Genomic DNA, 22,000 nt, shown 5'->3' with positions numbered 1-22,000 from the left:
GCTGTGAGTGACATTCCATCCCAGCTGAGGGGTGTAAAGCACACCCACATCAGAGGCAGCACTACCTGGGCCTTTCATTAGGGCATGCAGAGCTCTCACATTGCCCAGGTCTCTCTGGGGATGGATCTAAACACACGACCGAACGAGTTATCCAGCAGCACAACACCAACCCGGTGGAAAACCAGGAAAAAAATGTTAGAACTACAGGAAAAATTAAAAAGAAATACGAAAAAGAGTAAATTAAAAAAAAAAACAAACAAGCAGGTTCTCTCTGCTCTAACTGCCAAGTCCACATTGTCTTGCCTGTAGCAGCTGCTTGCACTTCCTGGATGGTCACTTATTGAACTAACTGGTTCATCATTTTTCAGTTTAAATGTTATGTGCCCAGACAGGTTTTGCTTTTGTACCTCTCTAATTCCTCCATCCTTTGCCTGGCTTTAAAGCAATTCAGCAGTGACTCAGTCCACGAAGGAGGGATGCACAGTTGCAGTTTGGACAGGAATTAACTGGCTCTCCAGGAGCAGCAAGTTTTTCCTCCCTGCACAAAATGCTTTTTTTCCCCCCTTCAGCACACCAGTCTTCCATCGTGGCCCTAATCAAATAAACTGCTGAAAGTAAACATCTGTAGTTCAGGGGGTGTTTGATCACTGCCTTCCCTGTGCATCCAAACCTAGGGGTTCTTTCCCAGGAGCTCTGCCCTCTCCCAGGGTGGCACAACGTGATTCCCTGGGTGCTGTTGTTCCAGCAGACACTCTTAAACCACCCATTGTGTGCACTCTCCATAATTCTCCTGGGGGTTTTGTTCCATTCTGGCTCCTGCTCTGGGAGCTCCTGCCCCTCCTAATCCTCTTTAAATGACTGAGACACGGTCCTGAGGCCCAGAGATCTCGTTACCAACAATTACCAATTTCGGCCTTTTTTTTTACAACACTTAAAGAATCAAAGGTACAAAGAGGATATTAAAGATCTTTCAAAGACGTGAATCAATAAGTCACATTGGATTAAAAGAATTTATCGGCGAGCCTTTAATAAATCTGGCAGCATTAAAACTAAGAAATATTACAGTGACCCCGGGTTAAGTACAATAAGGGCACAGGGATGATGAAACCTGGTTAATGATTGCATTGAAATACATCTGCAAAGACACACAGGAGGCTGCAAAGGCAGGGTAGGTTTGCCCCCTCCCTCTTAATCTTGCACCACACTATTCTATTTATGGTGTGGGTACACCAGGAATACTCACAGCCCACGGAACTAATTAAAGCAAAAAGCCCACTCTTTGTAACAGAAAGACTCTTCAGAAGCTCGAGGTACCTGCAGCCCGGCGAGGTCTGGTTCTAAAGCGAGACGGAAATCAAAGCTGGGGGAAAAAACCCTCTCTTTAAAGGTCAAATGTTTGACTGAAATTCGAAGTAGAGAATAATAAAAGTTACATTGAATTTGGGACACAACAAAAACAAAGTATAAAAATTTCCCTTCCATAATAAAGCCAGTTTTGTTTTCGTGTCACTTATTTGATGTATAAAAGGTCTTATACCTTACTAAAGGTACCAACTAGACTTCTATTGATTTAATTCAGTTAAATAAACAGCTGCAGGATTACTGAATATATATTTGTTACATTTCAATGAACATCTAAGCACTGTGTCCCTACAATAATCATATTCATTCCAGAGATAAATATTTTATAGCAAGACCTTGCTATAAAGTAAGTATATTAACTACATTCTTTTCTCGAGCACAAGAGACAAATTAATATCCACTCTATGCTGATACCACACATAAAAGGTACTTAATTTAATTGGAATAGTTGGTAGAGTAAAAGGAAAAATAATATTACAGACTGCACTGGAATACTAACACCATTTCACAGTCCTTAGTATATTTATTTTTTTACTGCCTAACTCTGATGGTTTTATTTTCTTTTCTCTATATAGAACCTTTACATCTAAGTTGGATTTGAGAGATTAGAGGGTGGATGGAAACTTTTCATTGCAAGTGGCCAAATTGTGAAAGCTGAACCCACTTTAGGAGGTGTGGGTAGAGCTGTGTGAGCACAAACACACACCCCAGGACAAGAATAGGAAGATTCAGGTATCCCCAAAGTCCCCCACGGGTAAATCCCAGCAGCAGTTTAATCCCAGGCCTCAGGTCAGACTGTCCAGCACCACTGGATTCAGGCTCTGCCAGAACTGAGGGAACAGGGAAATCTGCCCCATCCTGGACCCCCAGTGAAGGGCAGGCTGAGGAACTGGAGCCAGCTCAGCAGAGGAGGAGTTGGGAATGGGCTTCTGGAGCCTGGGAAGAGCAGCTTTAAAGGGGGCACAGCAGTACCTCCAAGGAGATGGATCTGAGCTCCTTCACTGATGTGGGACAAGAGACTGTGGTCAGGAATGAAAACAAAGTTCTGACTGGATGGAAGGAGACAAAAAATCCTCCCTGAGAGGAGAACTGAGCAGTGCAACAGAGGCCAAGGGAGGCAGGGAAAGCTCCACCCTCCCTTGGAAGTTTTTGAGGATGGATAAGGTCCCAAGAAACCTGGTCCAAGTTAAATCCTGCTCTGAGCAGGAGGCTGGGCTATGGATGTCCCAAGGTCTCCACCAACATGAATAAAACTGTTTTGGGCCAGGCTAAACATCCACCTGAACCCACACTCTGAGAGTGGCCAGGAGTGACCACGAAGAGGAAAAAAATCAGGAGAACCACAATGACTCCTAGCCCAGCTCCCAGTTTATGCATTTCCAGAGCTGGGAGGGTGTTTCTTCTTTATTAACATCTTGCTCTCAATTCTTGAAATAATGAAATCAATTCTTGTTGCAGAGCTTTCTTCCACGAGCCTTTCTAATTGCTCTCGGAATCCATTTACGTACAAGGCACATGTTAGAACCCGTTTCAAGGAGTCTCACAATTGAATTCAGCAACGCATGAGGAGCACCAGAGGCTTTCACGTACATCAAACACTTCTCCTTCATTGTTGAGCTCATTTTTTTTGTCATTAAAAACCCTTTTTTTTTTTTTGTTATCATTTTTAAATAAATAATCAAGTTTCCCAGTGAAAAACCCTTTTTTTTTTTTTGTTATCATTTTTAAATAAATAATCAAGTTTCCCAGTGATTCCTTTGGAACTAAGGCAAAAGTGATAAAAATGTCCTTTTCAGGTGTGTTTTTCTTCTCTCACAATCCCACCCCACAGATCCACCACTGCTTGTAACCTCCAGCCAACCAAGGCACTTTGCTGCTGTTTGGCTCTGCCAGGCTCCAGGTGGGCAGGATCTGGGCAGGATCTGGACACAGAAGCTCATGCAGGATTTGCTTTGTGTGCAGTTTCTTACTTTTGAATATATGATTTCTCATCCTGACAGGTCCACAGAAGGCAGGGTCACAACAATACAGGGCTGCCCCGGCTCGTCTTTCAGCAGCTGCTACTCCTCTTGGGAACGTTTGCACTAAATTTAACTCTGCATTGTTACAAAAGTCGGCTCCTCCCAAACCTTTCAAGGTGTGTTTGATGAGCTCTCCTTGGAAAAGTGTCCCCCTCCCCTGCTGCTGGAGACACTGGGAGAAAGGAGCTCAATTTGCAGCCAAGATTAAGGTTGCACACGGGAACTTTCAGTGGAGATTTTTAGGATGATGAATATTTGACAAAGATGGTCTAATTATGTTTGATCTTGTCTCCGTGTGAGGGCCCAGACTAGAAGGTCTGTCTGCTCCCATCCTTCAGAGATTTCTCTGATTGATGGATTCTCTTCCCAATTTTACCTTCTGTGCCTTGTGCAAACAAGACTTTTCTTCCAAACCACTCCAATCCCTGCTCACCCACCAGGCTAGAAAGTCTGTACACACTGTAAGGCCCAAGCAAGTACAGCCCTTGCCATGCAAATCCTAAACATGTCTAAAGAAGTTTTATGCAACTCTAGTAGATCTTCTCTTTGAAGATATCACCAGATTCTTGTCTTATCCTCCTTTTAGAAGTCTCTAAATACATTCCTCACATTTACCATTCATGCAGAGACCAATGCACTCCATGAAAATGGAAAAACATAAGTTTTTAAAATCTAATTACAGAAAAAAATGGCATTTCCTGGGCTTCCTTACCCTACTTGAAGTTTCTTTTAAATTACTATATCCTATAAAATGGCATAAACTATTTATACCAATACAATGAATTTTCAAATGAGACAACTTGGGAGAGTCACTTCTCTTATTTTATCTTCTTTAAGAGAGCAATGAAAATATAATATTTGCAAAATTTGCTGCAAAACAGAAGGGTTTGATATGGAAAAAGGAAACATTATTTCAATTAAACCTGCTTTAAACTGCTTAAGAAACCTTCTTGAAAATGCCCTAATCATAATAAATCCTTTTAGATGTATTTTCAGTTATATCAAGGAGGCAAAACGGGGCAAGTTAAGAACGGGAAGATGAACTGAACTCTGAAGTTCATTGGTACTTTCAACAATACATTCAGTGTTACTGTAACATACTTTTAATAGAATTTAAACTAAGCAGAACCCCCTGTACATCACATATAAACCTCCACTGGGAAAAATCCTCCATTACTTTCTGCATGCATAATACCCCTCCATAATAACCTTAAAGTTCTAAGCAAAAGGAGTTGGAGTTTTGGACCAGGGATTTAGTCACACTTCATCAGTATCATATTTACATGAGCTCAGCCAAACACCAGTGAAAGTTTTACTGTCAACTTACTTTGCATGTTGTGTTATTAATCCATCCAAAGCCCACTGAGGGGGTCCCCGAGGTCCAATGTGGAGAAGGGTGGTTAAAATCGAGGCTAAATGGGTTTGCCAAGGTATGGATTCTGTCCTGTGGCAAGTTTAAAATGTGCAAGGCAATGAAAAACATTCTGGAGCACCTGGTACCAGCCTTAGACATGACAGAGAAATGATGCAGAAAATTAAACATGTGAGCAACGTGGATGTGTGTGATTCATAAAAATATGGATATTAGAGATTTGTAAATAAATGCATTATAGAAATTACATACAATTATATATTATATATTATGCAAATCTAGACAGACAAATCAGACAAGTCCTGCCTCTGTTAATGGATTTATACATCCTATAGTCAAAAGATACAGACAGCACAAGCACTTACAGCATTATAAGTCCATGTACCTTTACAAGTGTTTAATTTATATTTCTATATAGCAACAGTAATTTTAACTCTTTATTACAAATAATCAGTGGGATTAGATGGGAATTTAAGTCTAAAAAGGAAGTGAATATGAACTATTCTTAAAGTAAGTCCCATAAAACTGCACTTTTTAAAGCCATAAACTTCCCAGTCTATTAGAAATAGAGCAGGTTTGTATTTTAAGGGGTTTTCCAAGTGCAAGTGTGATTTACATTGTTCAGACACTTACAGTTATTATTCATTTCCATGAAGGAATGCCCAGGAGAAAGGCTTTGAATGATTCATCTTGAACTTGCTTTCTGTGCTTTCTGCTTACACCTGTGTCAATGGCAGAGATTTTGCTGGTGGTTTTGTGGCTTTTTTTTTCTCTCTTCTGAAAGCTGTATTTTCCCTCTAAACTACCTAAACAAGCACTGCACTCCTTCTTTTACAAATATATTTAAAATATTCTCTGTGTTAGAAAAAAATTCCATATAAGCAGTCGAGAACTATCAAGGTCATGTCCTTTAGATGAGTTATGTTTTGTCTGGATTTTTCCATTTTTTTCCCCTATGGCAACATATGGCCAATCAGAATAAGAAAATCCCATCTGTTTGCAATTGGTTTCAGCCACCATGTTTTAGTCTGCTGGTGATATTTTGAATTCTAAGCTAAGTAGGACTTAAGCTGAGATTTTCTTAAAAACAGGCCTCTCCGAAGGAGGAGATTCCAGCCCAGGTTTAAATCAGCAGCTGTATTTTGAGAGACAATTTGAGTTTTTCACTCTGTCCTGTTACCAAAATAAAAGCATTTGTGTGGTATCTGTAGCTCTAAAAGATGAAAGCACAGAGGAAGTTACAGAGCCACTTATAATGTCTTTAATATTTATATTAAAGCTCAATAGAGCATTCATTGTGTTGAGAGATCAATAATTGGGGTATGATTGAAAGCATTTAGAAGCAAGAGTTCAGAACAAAGCCTGGCTGATCCTGGCACTGAACCAACCTGACACTGGACTTGTCCAACCAGCTGGGAGTGGAATTCCTCCCTCATCGGGTCTTCCAGCTAAACAAACACCTGGGTGGGGATGAGCCAGCACTGCAAGCCTGGGCTACATTTATTTTGACTGGATTACTCATAATCCACATCATTCCTCCTCCCTAAAACTCTTCCATTTAGATATCCTTAGCAGCTTTCAGCACAGCATCTCACCACTTTGAAAGCAGCTCAACCCCCTTGGAGAAACCCAAGTGGCCATGGCATGATCAAATGGTACCTTGAATTTCCAAAAACAAAGGGCAATATTTACTCTGTTGAAGTTTATATTCACCACATGGTGCTGAACCAGATGCTCTGAAAGGTGAGGCATCAACTAACCCACGCTGCATATTCTTTAACAAGGAATTCTTTCAGATTAATCTCTGATAAGGGAGTAAATAAACCCTAAAACAGGGATAATAATCCAAGCATTTAAGTTATTAAACCTACCGTGCATCAAATCATCTCAGCACTGTGTACAAGGAGAACTTTTGTAAATAAACACCTGATAAATCACCCCTGCAGAGACACAGTCAAACACAAACCTCCCCAACATCCACGGCCAAATGAAAATCTCAGGACAGATTTATTGGCTTGTGGATGTTCCTAATTATTTGAAAGACTACAGTCTTCCTACCAGTTGTAACAGCAACCTGGAATAAGGCTCTAAAGCTTAGGGAAAAAAAAGAAAGGGTTTAATTTTCTCTCTCTTTTTTTTTTACTCTACAATCTTGTAACACAAAGTGAACACATGGAGGGCCAGGGCAGTGGATCTGCACCCTTCTCCTGTCCCTCCCAACAGCTCCCCTGGAAGTGTGGGCTCCAAGATCCAGCAAGGAAGGCAGGGGATGATTTACTGCATTCAATTATTTCTGTTTAAAAGTTTCCTCTGGGGCACAAGCACGTCATATATTGTACTTTCCATTACCTGGTGCAAATGTAAAACATACCTGAAAAACACATTTCATGCTTATAACATATTAAAACAACAAGTAAGATGTCATGGCAGGGGTTTGATAGATTAACTGCCACTTGCTGCTGTTGTACTATATTAGTTAACAGCAAATTAATATCATCAGGCATATTTCCTTTTTTATACCTAAAAAATATTAGCATGGAAACAGAGATTCCCATAAATTCTTATCACTAGAAGAGGGGTTTTAATCTAACTTGGGAGAAGATAAGCAGCAATCTGTACATTTGTTTGCAGAAGTATTAATCATTCAGACCCTTTTCTACCTCGGATACCTTTTGCAAATCAGAATATTTTTACATTATAAGCCCAAAAACCTACCCAGGCTTTTCCACCATGACACTGATTGGACCTGACACACACCCACACTCCTGGACTTCATGGAGTAGGCTCTTGAAGAGCATTTCAACAACTTGGGCTGAGGGTCTGTAACTGTCTCTGCTATAAAATGCACTCGGGACCTTTTGTCACCCCCTCTCATCCACACCAGTGACAAAAGTGGATTTAAGGTGATGTTAAACCCTCCAACCACCACGAGCTTTAGGTATTACCTGTGTCTGTCATTTCACCTGTTTATAAACTTAATAATTCTTTAAAAATAATTCATAGACAAAAGCCCCAGAAGAGAGTTAGACCTGGGCTATGATTTTAACTTCTCAGTGGCCTGGTGAGGTATTTATGGTTTAATATGGAGTGCCAAGAGTGTCTTTTAAATGCTAATATTTCAACTTTTTCCTTCAGCATGCCATGGAGCATCACAATGACTGACATTCCTGTTCCTGTGCAGGAGCAGAACTGCTCCCACCCCCTTTAGAAATCACCTCCCTTGCAGGTTCTGATGGAGATTAAATTCTGACAACATAAACCCAGCAGGGCTGAGAGTCCTGTCACTAAAAACACAGTCACCAAGGGGGACCCAACCTCCAGTCAGTGCTGACAAACAGGTTCCAGGGGCTGCCCTGCCCCAGCTCCTGCCAAAAAGCAAAGCAGTGGCATCTCTAATGACTCACACTCGACTTCAATCACCCCCAACCCTCCCGTGACAGGAACAGCACCCCGTTAATACAATAAAATACAATAAAACACGAGCTCTGAAGCAGAGGAACAGCCCCAAAGAAGAGCTTGGCCGATGCCAAAAACCAGCTGGCACAGCTGGAACCACAGGGAACAAAGATCTGAAGGATCAGGATTCAGTTTATTCTAAAAATACTAGTGATAAGACGATAAATAGAGGAGAAGAGAAAAATTAAGTTATGTTAATTTGGGCTATAAACCCCAATGCAGAAGTAAGTAAACACGAACCTCTATTAAATCCTTATTTTCATATTTTCCAGATCCAGACCAGAAGGAAGCACAGAGTGGAGGAAGTGGGTTCAACTAATTAAAAGAGAGGCAATACAAGAGTGCAGCTGTTCCTGCTTAAGCAAACAGCTTCCCAAAACTTGGTGCAGTTTTGCAACCTTGATCTCAAGGCACTAACGTTTCATCCAGAGTATCTCCTGTGGGTTTTGTTTTGTTTAAATCAAGGAAATGCTTTTTAAAAGCATTTTGGGGGGAAAAAAATAGTATATCATGAAACATAGCTGCTGAATTAGAAAGCAAAATTGTCCTGGTAAATTTTTATTTTAGTATTTTGCAGCGCTAAGCTAAAACTGTAAAATATATCCTGTTGCATTTAGATTATTATAAACAATAAAAAAGGATGACTGTGCCTGGTTTATTTAGAATCTAATGAGTGTTGTCAATGCAGAGGGGGAAGGAAGAAGTTCTGTGCTGGAATCCTAAAAGAGCAAGTATTGAAAAACCAGTGAAATGTGCAGGCCAGTGAAAGGTCCAGCATCTAATGACAACAGCACAGCAGTGATTCAAAAGCAAACAAATCCTGCTAGAATGAAAAATCAATGAGCTTTGAGAAATTGTGACAATGAAAAGGTCCCTCTCCCTGTGGGATCAAATGGAGAAGCCCCATTAGCAGAGCAGCCATCTGCCTTTTCCTGCTCCTGTACAACCATCCACGCTACTTTCTCCTTCCCCAACACAAGGACATGCCCAATGGAGCAAACAGGCTCCAAATTTGGGGGGAAAAATGAAAAAGAAATGATCTTGGGTGACACAGAAGGGGGCCAGAAATCAGCCTTTAAAGGCAAACTCAACCCAACATTTGGAAATCAGAGAAATGACTCCTTGGGGCACAAAATACCTCCAGGGCCAGGGAAATGGATGAACCCATGAGGCTCCAAGCCTGTGTCTATCCCAGGAGCAAACTGATTATTCACTCACACAGAGATTAAACATTGGTATAAATTCCTCTGTCAGGGTATCCAACAGTTTTAATGGAAGAAAGTTTTAATGTGAAACAAGGGAGATTTCACTGACTCAGCTGGATAAACTTCCAGACCAAGGGCAAATTTGTATTATTGACAAGCCCCTCTTTGACTTGTCCCCTTTGATTACCCACCCTGCCTGTGCCTTTCTAGCCAGGCTGAGTATTTCTGACCCAAAAACTGAAACACAAACTGTGCAGAAAGAGATTTTACAAGAGACACCACAGAACAAAGTGCAGGAGATAACACAAGTGAAAAATTCCACCCTCTTGAAGAGAAAATTGGCTCTGACTCGTTCCCTGAAGGTGACACTCACAACAAAACCCGAAGCAACAAGTGGTTTGTATTTGGGCTCTGTTTTATCAGCTGAGAGTTGAAATCCAGCTGTAAGAAAGGCAACGTTCTGCTTCTATTCCTGGCACTTCTCCTGTTACTTCGCATGACTTTCAAAGCAACCAAATAGTGGGGGAAATAAATTAATAAAAGTTAAAGTGCTGCTCATTAACATTCAGACATCTGCCTTCACCAACCCACCCAAAGCAAAGCTGGGCCCTTAATCCCAGGGGATCATGTGGCCAGCAGACTGTGGGGGAATGCAAGGAGTGTTTTGGCTACAGCACTTAATTCTTTTCAGGGAATAAATACATTTGCCGAAACAAGTAATGCAAAACACACGTACTCCTTGCCAAATTCCCCAAGTGCCTCCTCTTCTTTTCCCCAGCCTGCCTTCAATGGACAAAGATTTCAATTCCACGGCCTTTTCCAGCTAATTAAGAGGATGTGCCAGTTCTTTACCACTGGGGTCCAGATCTGTTTCTCTTCAACAAACTCTATTCTTCAATAAAATTTATACTGCAAGTACAGTATGAGCAGATTGACTTTATACAATGGCTCTCACGTTTATGGCACGAGAAAAACATTTTTTCTATTAGTATAAATTCTAATGGCTCATTTTGAACCAGTAAAATAAGGGTTTAGCTGTGTTGATGAACTTACATATACACTACGGATCCAGCTTTTAAAGGCAGAAGTGGATCAGAAAAACCAAACCCAATCATCCCTCAGCCTGTGGCTTTATGAGCTACAATAAAAATAACCTTTATTTATTTTATTTTCCCACCCATAAATAGGGCAGAAGGTTAAAATTTGGCATGATAGGTCTGCATCAAGCAAATCAGGACTTTGTGCAGTGATAAAAGAGATGGCAATAGTTTGAGAGATAACAAGGCCTGCTTGTGTCCCAGAAGAATGAGGTGTAAGCTCTTGGTAGGGTGGTTCAAACAAAATAACATTTACTCCAAAGAAAACCCCACCCCAAACTACTCTGTGAGCTGCATATTTCTTACTTGAAAAAAAGAAAGTACAGTACTATCATGGCTTACTACGATTTCTCAGATGATTTCCAAATGTTTCATTACTACAGAGCATGGGATACAATTTCTGATCCAGATGCTTAAAAGAACAAATCTAACAAAGAAACCTAATCTGAGCTAGACTTGGCAAATTTTCCAGAAAATAAAAAAAAAAAAAAGGAAAAAAAAGAAAAGAAATCGAATGATGTTTTGGAAGCTGCTCAAACAAAAGCCAAAATGGAAATATGCCTCTTTCAACCATACCCTGGGCTGCTGTTAAAAATAAGAGGGACACTTGGAGTTTCCACAAGTGTGAAGTGCAGCTGAGGTTTATAAAATAGAAAACTTCGATGTCAGAACTGCCCAAGAGCAGTTCTTGACTTTTCTCTTAAGCTCAACCCACCATTTTCTACACTGTATTAACAACAACAACAAAAAAATTAGTCTTACATATACATGGAAGATTCTGATTAGAAGGAAAACATTCATTATTTTTCAATTATTATGTCTTTAAAACTAACCCATGGAAGCCTGGAAATGGCAGAAGACTGACACAAGTCCCCCAAGCCATAATTCAGACATATATAACAATGTATAAACTTGAACCACTTCAAAGCACCTGATGATGATGATGAAACTTTATACAGAAGTTTTTCTCACCTCTGTAGTGGGAAACTGTAGGAGAGAGAGCCTAAATCTGCAGGATTTACAGGAATTCAGAAGTGCTGAGGTATTGCTTTATCTGAGAACCTTCCTCCTCCCCTGAAGAAAGACAAGGCTAAACCTCTGTACAGCCACACATCTATCTATAAACACCAGGAAAACTTGAAATCTTAGCCAATTCTTTTTATTATTATTATTATTATTTCAAGCCATTCAGAGAGGAGAAAGAACCAAATCTATCCTTGGCTTCACTCACTTCAGGGAAACCATTTGGCCAAACGTTTGTGTTTCATCAGGAGGAAGAAACTCTGAACTTAAACAATAAAAATAACGGATCCCATACACAAATTACATATGGAAGAATGGTGGTAATTGTCTGTCTTTCCACCCCCCTCCCCTTATATTATTGCTGTATGGTTGCAATTTAAGAGCCAGAGGAGTTCCCAAAGCAGAGTTCCTCCACTGAGCAAGCTGGGTGTAAGTACTCCAGGGAGTATCCCTGCTCCCTGCATTCCACAGGCTAAGTGGAGTTTAATTATGCAAATGCTAGAACAGCATATTCACATCACAGAAATCAATTCTATCCTAATTTCCTAGCAATTCTGGCTCACAGAACCCAGAATGGGAGGTAGGAAACATCTGCAACAAATCTGATTCTTCTATTCTGCTGCAGTCACTTGGTTCTTGGGGTGTGAAAAAGGGCTCTCACTCAGTAAAGCTGCTGTCCAACCACTTGAAAGCACAAACTCACTTGGAGAGGAAAAGTTAAATTGCAAAAATGTTCTTACCTTGATTGGGGATTTCTAATGGCACAGAAATTTATAAGAAAGGAGAGTTCAGTATATTAAAATTTATGATGAGAAGTTTAGATGCTTTAACTACTTCGGCTATATTTTAATTATGTAACGAGATACAATTTTAAAAAAGACCTTGCCATAACAATTAATAAGAGACATTTAGACTCCTGTCAAAGAATTGTGGAGCTTTTCATTTCCCTGTGCATGACTGGGATGCTGGTTTGAATTCACACCCACAATGGCCAGGACATTTCCCAGAGTGATAACAAAGAGGGGTTTTGTTACCCTGCTGGAGGGGTCAGTGGCAGCTGCACTCTGTGCCTGCCACAATCAGGATAAAATACTGGCCTGCAACAATGGCTGCTCATTGGGATATAAAACAATTGGAATGCTGAAGCTGGAATTTCAGCAGCTGCTACTGGACATTTTCCATAACTTTGAAGCATCAGCTATCAGCACACTAACTTTGGGCTTCTTCACATCCCCGATCTCATTTTAGTGATAAAAAACATTTGGACCCCAAATCAGACGCCTGAAATCAGCCAGTGTAAAAATAATCCCACAAAAATGGCAATATTCTTAATCCAAACCATCCCAGAGATGCCTTTTGCAAGGCAGACTCTCCAAGAGCTGCCCTCATGGAGCAGAGGGACTGAAGCCCAGAGAGAGCCAGGACAGGGAAGGACAGAACCTTTCCATCTGCAACGATACCTGAGCTTATTTAAACCAAACTTGACTCTCTTCTTGCAGCAGGAAGCAAGTAAAATGATTGCATTTTGCCACTCACAGCTTCAGGGAGCTCTGGCCTTGCCTGATGAAAGATCACTTGATTATCAGCACCAGACAGACAATGAATCACAGTGCTGGGACTGTCTCAGCACTTAAAGAAAATATTAATATATGTTGGGCAAGCCTAAAACTAATTTTGCTTCCTGTGTTTATATATCTAAAAAATATTCAAAGAAATAATATGTATTTTAAAGCAAATTTCAATATAGTGGAATTCAAATAAGGCTGACATCTAACTTCAGAATGCCAGCATGAGAAGGGAGGGAGGAGATGAATCAGTGCTTCATTTATGCTATTTATGTATTAAAAAAAAGGACTACATAAAGTGGCTTTGGCAGTCCAGCCTTGAATTTAAAAATTAATTAGCTGATGATCTCCAAACCTTTCCTTCTGTGCTGACACAGGTTTGCTCAGAAGACATTCTGCAGCAGCCTCCATGGCCAGAGCTGCTTCCACACGTGCCTTCTTCCCAGAGCAGTCCATGCTGGCAGTGCAGTCCTGGAGGGAGAGAGGCAGGAGATCATGGATCCAACACCACATCTAAATGGCAATAATCTGGCAGCACCAGTGATAAAAACCCTCCTCACCAACAAGACCATCCTGTTGTATCAGATGCTGCAGATAAACCTGCAATCCTCAGGGGAAGCCACACAACTTGTGTCTGACCCAGACAAAGGAGGAAAGATAAACTTCCAGGTGGGAAAGATAAGAAGTTATTACATTTACTGGCTTGCCCCCAAGCACTGTCTCTCTTGTCTGGGCTGCACCTCTGCTGAGCAGCTTTTTGAGCCGTGTCTGACACCTCCTGACACGGGGCCAGCTCTGCCAGGGGAGACCAACACGGCTGCGCCAACCCACGGAAAACTGGCACGTCCATTCACCCTCCTGAGGACACCTCACAGGCATGAATCCATGATTAATGACAATTAAACTGTGGAAAGAGAGGAATGGCACTGTTAAATGTTACAGATTGAGTGAGGACTATCATGTGAATATCCGAAAAAAAATAATGGATTTGATGATTTCGGGGTCAGCTTCATTCCTGTCTTGGGTTTAAGGGGCAATACCCTCCTTAACTAGTTAGTAGCTGCTCAAGAGTTGCCCCTTCTTGTCAGTGACTGTGTAAATATGCATTTGTAGAGGAAAACTCTTAGGTATCTGGTACTACAATTCAAGAGAAGGAAAATTCATATCTTAAAAACAAGACATCAAAAGCCCCAGTAACTGCAAGACAGCACTCAGAGGTTGATGTGCATTCCTCGCTAAATAGGATTTAGTTTCACTTAAATATAGATCTCCAGGAATCAAATAAAGAATAAAATCTTCAGTCCCTGACACCTAGAGCTTCCAGCCTTACCAAAGAACAGTGTAAGCAGGGGGATGATGATAAACACATGGAAGATTCTGGAATGACAAACACTGGGACCGTCGAGGCATTTACTGAAACACCGTTGAGCTTCTTCCCACAGTTACAAACTCATTTTTAATTCCTCAGTAAGGCTGTACCTCCAGCAAACAACAATATTCCCAGAGAGCTGAAAGCAGCACTGATCCCAGCAAGGATCTCCTCATGGAGACAGCAGGAATGAACACCTTGTGGCCAAGGGAAAATACCCACATTCAGTGTCAAGCACAAGGAAAGCAATTCAGACAGATAATTCCTGGGAGACCACTGATTCTGGCACCAGCAGAAAGGAGCAACAAGAAAAACCTTTTCCAAGGTCATCCCTGGCTTCTCCCTTCTGACAGCGTCCATTGACTCCTGGAAAATATTTAATGCATTGACACAAACTCAGCTGAGTTCCCATATTCCCTGGAAATTCTTAACTATCCTTATGCTCAAGAGTTGGTGTGGTGGGGGGGTGGACTTTCATATGGAATATAATCACACACTGGAAATAACACAGATTAGATTTAAATTCATTAATTAAATATACAGAGCAGAAAATGTCATTTCATAGGGACAAGGAAATATGGATTGTAAGGGAAAATTGTCAAAAAAAATTGAACATTTCAGTGTCAAACCGTTGTGGACACAAGTGCTTTGCAGCCTGATTTGACAATTAGCTGCAATGCTTTGAGTGCTGTTATAAAAGGGAGTTTATATGCCCTGGGATTCTATTACAAGCACACACATCAGTGTGCAATATTATCACTGACAATTCAGAAAGCATTTATTAAAAGTTACAATCATCATGCTCCCAGAACGTCTGCATGAATAGTGCAGCTGTGCCTGTTCACAGCAATATATTCCCTGCCATTCCAAATAATCCAAGGAAATACTTATTTCTGCAATGCCACACCAACTATTTTCAATTTATATCAGACAAGTGATTTATCAAGTCAACATCCCCGTGCCCAGCAGTGAACAGTGCAGTAAAGAGAATCTGGTCTCTGCAGAACAATTCCATTTTGATTTTTGGAACTGTAATATAGGTCTGTCCTTCAGAAATGCTCAGTAATGATCTATTCCCTATGAAATGTTTAAAGAATGTTTTATAGCTCGCACGCTCCATTTATTTCCACTTGAATTGTACGAAGCCACCTCCACGTTTAGCTGGTGGTATCAGCTGACACAAGCAACTATTTAACATCAACCAAATGCAGTCAGACTCTCAAATTATTGAATGTAAGTAATGTCAGCTGAAGGTTATTATCCTCCTAACCCTCCAAGGTATCTGTTTCCACGCTCATATATAATAAATAATTGCCAGTCACAAACACTTTGCCTCACGAAGAGCCACTGTCAACAAAAGCAACCTCAGGAAAACTGGAGCCGGTGCCACGCTTTTCGTGGCATCTTTTGGACAACAGAGCTTCGGATCCAAGATCCGACCACTCACAATTTCTAAACCAGATTATGAAGCTAAATCCACGCAAACCCTTAATGGATCAGGATTTTATTTCGAGCGCCGCAAAAACTTCGGCTGTGGCCAAGTCTTATCAGCTACGGTGGCAGACAGATTACAGGAGACGTGCCATGGATCAGGAGGAGGCACCACCAGCTTAAACCAATTACACACTTAGCACCAAGTTGTCAAACTGCAGACGGATGCCAAATCCTAACATGTCATTTCCACCGTGCTCCTAAATTTTCAGGAGAATTATAGTGAATAAAGAGTCTGTACAGAGCGAGAAATAAAGCTGGGGAACGTGGGGGAAAGAGCAGTGTTTGGACACACACAAAATTTGGGTGGTGTGTAAATAAGGAATCCACACCAGCTCAAGCTTTACCATTGCACAACCTCCTGGGTTTTTTACCAGCAGTGCCCAGTTCAAACTCCCCTGTATCTATTCATGGGCAGACAGATCTATTAAATTATTTGCCAGCTGGGAGTCATTCCTTTTACAATAAGCAGCATAGTGAGAGGTAGCTACAAAGCAATCCAGACCTGTCCTAATTACTCCTTCCAGGCAGGAAAATGTGTGATAAAATGCAGGTTTTGTGACTCCCTTCCTCTGGTTTACTCGCTTCAGCACCATTAACCTGTAGCTTCTGATGGCCTTCTACAGTGCTCCTAAACCATATGAAAAACATCTCGCCAGACAATCACTGTACAATTTAAGGCACATAATTAGCAATTATTTCATGCACACTTCACAATAATAATCTAAGGGAAAGAAACATTAATGAGCTACTTCTGCTGCCTGCTCTGTGTACTGTGTTTGCATAATAATGAGCTCCAATCTGCTGGAAAACACATAATTAATAAGGTCGTCATTTTTGCCTAATGATGCTTAATACAGTTTTAGCAATCTGGCCGAGACAAAAGACGGGCACTCAGACATAGCCGATTATGCATTCGCGTGGCAGCTGAAATCTTTATTAAACAGAATGATGATGAATCTGATTACCATGGAATAACAAATATACAGTCTGTGACGGGGCCCTGGCACCTCCCGCCCCGCTCCGGCCACTCCGGGGCTTTACCCAGATTGAGGTCAGACTGGAATTCCCCATAGGCGCATTAAGATAAAAGTTTGCCAAATGTGGCAACATGATGAACAAAACAATATCCTGTTATATAAAAGCTACTGTCTCACCAGCTGACTGTCTAATCGGCAACAACTCCTTAATAAGTTTAAAATTTTAATTGTTGGTTTCAGTTCACCTTTTAGCATATGAAAGGCAGTTTATTCCATTAGCTAAAGCACCCCCAGGCCCCTGCGGCTGTGGCAGCAAAATATTTCCTCTAATTCCAAAGTGGTGTCTGCCAGTTCACAAAGACAACTGCAAACAGGAATATAAAATTATTTACCTTATCTTATGCAATATAAAAAATAACATTGTATGCCACTGATATAAAAGGCAGTTCATTACATTATTAAAGCACCCCAAAGCCCCAGTGTTTATGGCATCAAAATATTCTCTTTAATTCCAAAGTACTGTCTCCTGTTCCATTTCACAGAGACAACTGCAAGCAGGAATATAAAATTATTTACCTTATCTTGTGGAATATAAAAAATAACATTGATTTATATGCCACTAATATAAAAGGCAGTTCATTACATTATCTGAAGCACCCTGAAGCCCCCGTGTTTATGGCATCAAAATATTCTCTTTAATTCCAAAGTGCTGTCTCCTGTTCCATTTCACAGAGACAACTGCAAACAGGGGTATAAAATTAGTGTAAGGAATATATAAAATAATGTTAATTTATATGTCACTCGTACAAAAGGCAGTTTGTTACATCAGCTGAGCTGGATCTTCAAGCACCAAGTCCCCTGCATTTATGGCATCAAAATATTGTCTCTAATTCCAAAGTACCATCTTCTACTGCATTTCACAAAGACAACTGCAAATGGGAGTGTAAAATTATTTAGGTTGTTTTAAGGAATATACTAAATAGCATTAATTTATATGCCACTGATATGAAAGGCAGTTTATTCCATTAGTTAAAGCACCCTCAGTCCCCTGTGTTTGTGGCAGCAAAATATTTCCTCTAATTCCAAAGTCCTGTTTTCTAATGCATTTCACAGAGACAACTGCAAACAGGAATGCAAAATTATTTTAAGGAGTATAAAAAATAACATCAATTTATGTGCTACTGCTATAAAAGACAGTTTATTCCATTAGCTGAGCTACATCTTAAAGCACCCCAAGTCCCCTACATTTAGGGTATCAGAATATTCCCTCTAATTCCAAAGTACTGTTTTCTATTCCATTTCACAAAGACAACTGCAAAGAGGAACATAGAATTCTTTTGAGGAATACAAAAGTACCATTAATTTCTCTGCCACTGATTCCACATAGAGTCTGGATAAGTTAATGGAGGTTTCTAGGTCAGTGGGAAACACGTGATGCAATTGGATGGGGAGAAATGTAGCAGCCAATTTAAAAATCTGATTTTCAATACAAACAATTGACAGAAAAAGCAGGTTAAAAAACATACAGAATGCAATTTGTTAATCCCACTTTAAATTTAAATCACGAGCGTGGTGTTGCCTCTTTAAATGATGCCAAAAGGAAATAAGAGATATTAAAACCCAGGGATTCTGTTTGAAGCTTGCTTTGCTGCAGCAGTGTGATTTCCATCAAATGAACAATTCCTTGTCTTCCAGAACCAACTGCACTTGATTTACAGACAGCACATGACAGGAAGTAATTTGAGATGACACACGATACCTCCTGACAGTGTCTGTGGTTTAACACAGGGGAGGCAGCAGCATAAACCAGAATGTTGATTTTATCTCCACATATACATTGGATCTCGTGTTCAGGAGTGTAGAACTGGGAGCTAAGGCTGCCTGAATCACAGCTCCTTCCCTTAAATGCAGATGTGTTTGCTCTGGGATATGATAGCATGCAATAAATCAGCATTTTTAACTCCTTTGACTCGTTCTGTGTGTCTTCAATTACATGAATATATTCCCAATTACATGAATTTATTCCCAGTTACACTGGGTTTAAAGCAAAGAGATGATAAAATTAAAGCTACTATCATTCATCTTCATCCTGCCTTCAGAAATAAATAACAGTATTTCCACACACAAAATAGAAAAGAAAACAAACAAAAATTAATTTCTTTCCTCAACCCCCAGCTTTCATTATACCTCAGGGGATCCCTTTATTTCATGTTCTGCCAGTATAAATTCCCTCAGTGCAACATTTCAGTATCTCTGATATAAAATGAATGCTAAAAACGCCATGAAATTTTAGTGGTAACGTTTGAAATGCCAAAATTCGTGGCAAATAATGTCTCTTAACCTTTGTGCCACCATCACACTGCATTTCAAAGAGCTTGGACAGTTCATAATAACACAGACCTAAACATAAAGATCACAGTCAGTTTTTGGCAAAGATTTAGTCTCCAATAGTTCAATTCTATTTCTATGCAGAGTATAAATGAAGGGAAATGCAAAGGTGTCCTGGACTCACCTGCACAGCTCCCTCAGGATGGAGCCTCACCCCCTGTGCTCTGAGAGTACAATAAAAATAGAGTTTTCTCATCTGCATTTCCAAGTGTTCTACTGAGAATTTAGTTTGCTAACACTGCTGGAAATACAATATGCATAAATAAATCTCTTCCTGTTGACTCTTGAGACCTTGTCCACATTCATCCATCAGGAGCTGATTGACTTCTTTTTTTTAGTGCCAAAAATAACATAAAACTACATGTCTGAAAATTCAAGTCTACAGAGTTGTGCAAGTATGATTTGTTCTGGTTTTCCTTTTCACGGATGGCTGCTGTTTTCCTGCCTCTTTTCATAAGACACTGAACCAAATTAGTTAGAGACAATTACAAATACATTGAGTGACCTGAACTCAGCTCCTCACTTAAATCTCTGTGGTAGAAACAAGGTGAACCACATAAAATTTGTCCAGATAAAAAGTGTTCATTCTACCTTTTACAGAAACGGTATTTTAATATTTATTACACAAATCTTTCAGTAATCATTTTAATATACAAAATGATTTGACTTACCCATGACTGCACTTTATTACTGAAATGAGTAACCTCAGCTCCTATCAAAGGACATGGAGAACTGGCCTGAGTGACACAGCTCCTGCATTGTAAGTAACTTGTCAGAGAACATTCCTTCTCATCCCAAAGAGCATTTAAAGATAAACTGCCATGCAAGTCTTTCAAAGAGAAAGAAAAAGTGCTTTACAGAGGGCATCAGGAGAGACTTTAAAACAGATCAAAGTCACAGTTCACATTTCAAAATGTCACGGTCTGGTTTTGCCAGAGAAGGAGATGGCAAAGAATGCTCAGGAATCCCTGGGGATTTGGGAACTCCTGGAAAGGAGCCCTTGTGGCAAAATCACATATTATTGACTGTGCCATCCAAGCAACACTGGATGGCAACAGAAGTGGCCACATGTGAACTAAAGCAAGTTCTTCCCTGTTGTCACCTGGAGAACCAAAGGGTTCCACATCCCATTTCCTACCAAACCCATCCCTTCTGCTCCAACCACGGGGTAAACACCCCAATTCAGGCATTTTAACTGGTGATGAGAAATGTGAAGGATTCTGCTCTCATTATCCTCCTCTGTTTCACCAGAACACTGCAGAAGGACCCCAGAAATTAGGGAGGGAAAACTGCTGCTGATCTTCAGTGTTTGGTTAAATGTGCAGAGTCCACAGAGCTTTGAGCCTCTCAAGGGAGAAAAATCTCACCATCAGCTTCCCAAAAGTCAAAGGGGAGGGGTGTCAGCGTTGTGAATGGCCCAGTTCAGAGAAAACAATGATATATAATTTACTTTCTTGGCCAAGTACCACTGTCAGAAGTTCCAACTTCTGTATTTCCAGTTTCCTGACAAAACCCACTGACTCACATGTTTCTCTGTCATGTTTATTGGCTTTCTAGCCAAATATTGTGCCTTGGAGAGTAAGACTCAGCTTCCTTACCCCATAAAATAGCCAAACTTCTTCTCCTAAGCTTAAAACAATCATCCTCATTTATCTCAGATCAAAGACCTGGGTTACAGTTGTCATTAACATCTATCAGCATGGTAGGATCACTTCTATGCTTATTTCAAGTATTTCCTGGAGTTTCAGAAACATTCACAATCCTTGGCAAAAGGACTCAAAAACACCAGAATCTTGAGAGATTTGGTATTTTCATTTAAGGAAAAAAAAAAATCACTTGTTTTGGAAGCAAAATGTTCCTTTTAAAAAGCTGTGAGAAGGAAGGATATCCTTGAAGGAGAAAGGGCATTTTATTCACATCCAGTAAAGAATTGTTGGAGATTGGATTTCCTTCAAACTCACAGAAATTTAATAGGAGCAAAGGAAAGGTGTGGAAGTTCAGGAACAATGGAGACTCAACCACCAAACAAATTATCGTTAAACTAAATATCTCTTCAAAGAGGTACTGAAGGACTTGACAAATGTTAGCTGGTATTTATCAGGAATCAGAAAGATTTACCTTCACTTTTCACTGGCATCTGATAAACCTTCAAAGTTTCCTTCAGACAACTCAGACTTGCAGCATCTGAGATGACCAACATCACATTATCATCTTCTGCAGTGGCATCTACCTTACACATACAACTCCTAATGGATCCTTCACTTCTTACATTGGGATTTCTGAAGAGTTTCCAGATTGTCTGCACTTCACTCTTACTGTAGCAAGCTTTTCTCAAAATTCCTGTAATTTAAAAAGTGGGGTGTAAGAGCTCTGTGCACACATGGCTTTGAATACAGCACTGTTCCACCACGCTGCAAACTTTCCACATTTACAAGATGGGAATTTAGGCCCTGGTCCAATACCCACTGCAGGCACTGAAAAGACTTCTATTGCTGTAAATGGACCTTGGAAGGAGGCCTTCTTTAAAATTTTTTAATGTGTCCAAAATTTACTTTGCAACAGATAATTTTCCCCTTGTTATTACTCCCAAATCGACCGGTGAGTTTGAATCGACTTTGAATAAAGCCAGTATTTTTTCATTTTCAGATTTTTTTTTTAGCTTTCCTCAATC

General features: G+C 40.3%; 1 protein-coding gene across 5 annotated transcripts in view; it reads right to left on the bottom strand.

Annotated features, from left to right (window-relative positions):
• BRIP1 (BRCA1 interacting protein C-terminal helicase 1) overlaps positions 1-22,000 on the bottom strand; it is a 94,496-nt gene that overhangs the window by 19,664 nt on the left and 52,832 nt on the right. For 2 of the 5 annotated variants that reach the window (XM_017821709.1, XM_017821708.1), the window contains exons 24-25: positions 21,448-21,669; positions 20,001-20,158 (exon numbers count right to left, since the gene is read on the bottom strand). In XM_017821709.1, coding sequence (XP_017677198.1) covers positions 20,001-20,158; positions 21,448-21,669 — 380 coding nt within the window. Of the gene's footprint in view, positions 1-20,000; positions 20,159-21,447; positions 21,670-22,000 lie in introns of those variants that run through there. The other 3 variants (XM_017821710.1, XM_017821713.1, XR_001875926.1) reach the window with 3 other exon arrangements.

Source organism: Lepidothrix coronata, unplaced genomic scaffold, assembly GCF_001604755.1.
Source record: "Lepidothrix coronata isolate B3197 unplaced genomic scaffold, Lepidothrix_coronata-1.0 Scaffold91, whole genome shotgun sequence".
Lineage (NCBI taxonomy): Eukaryota > Metazoa > Chordata > Aves > Passeriformes > Pipridae > Lepidothrix > Lepidothrix coronata.
Note: the sequence above shows the minus strand (reverse complement) of the source record. Positions and strands in the feature narration are given on the sequence as shown.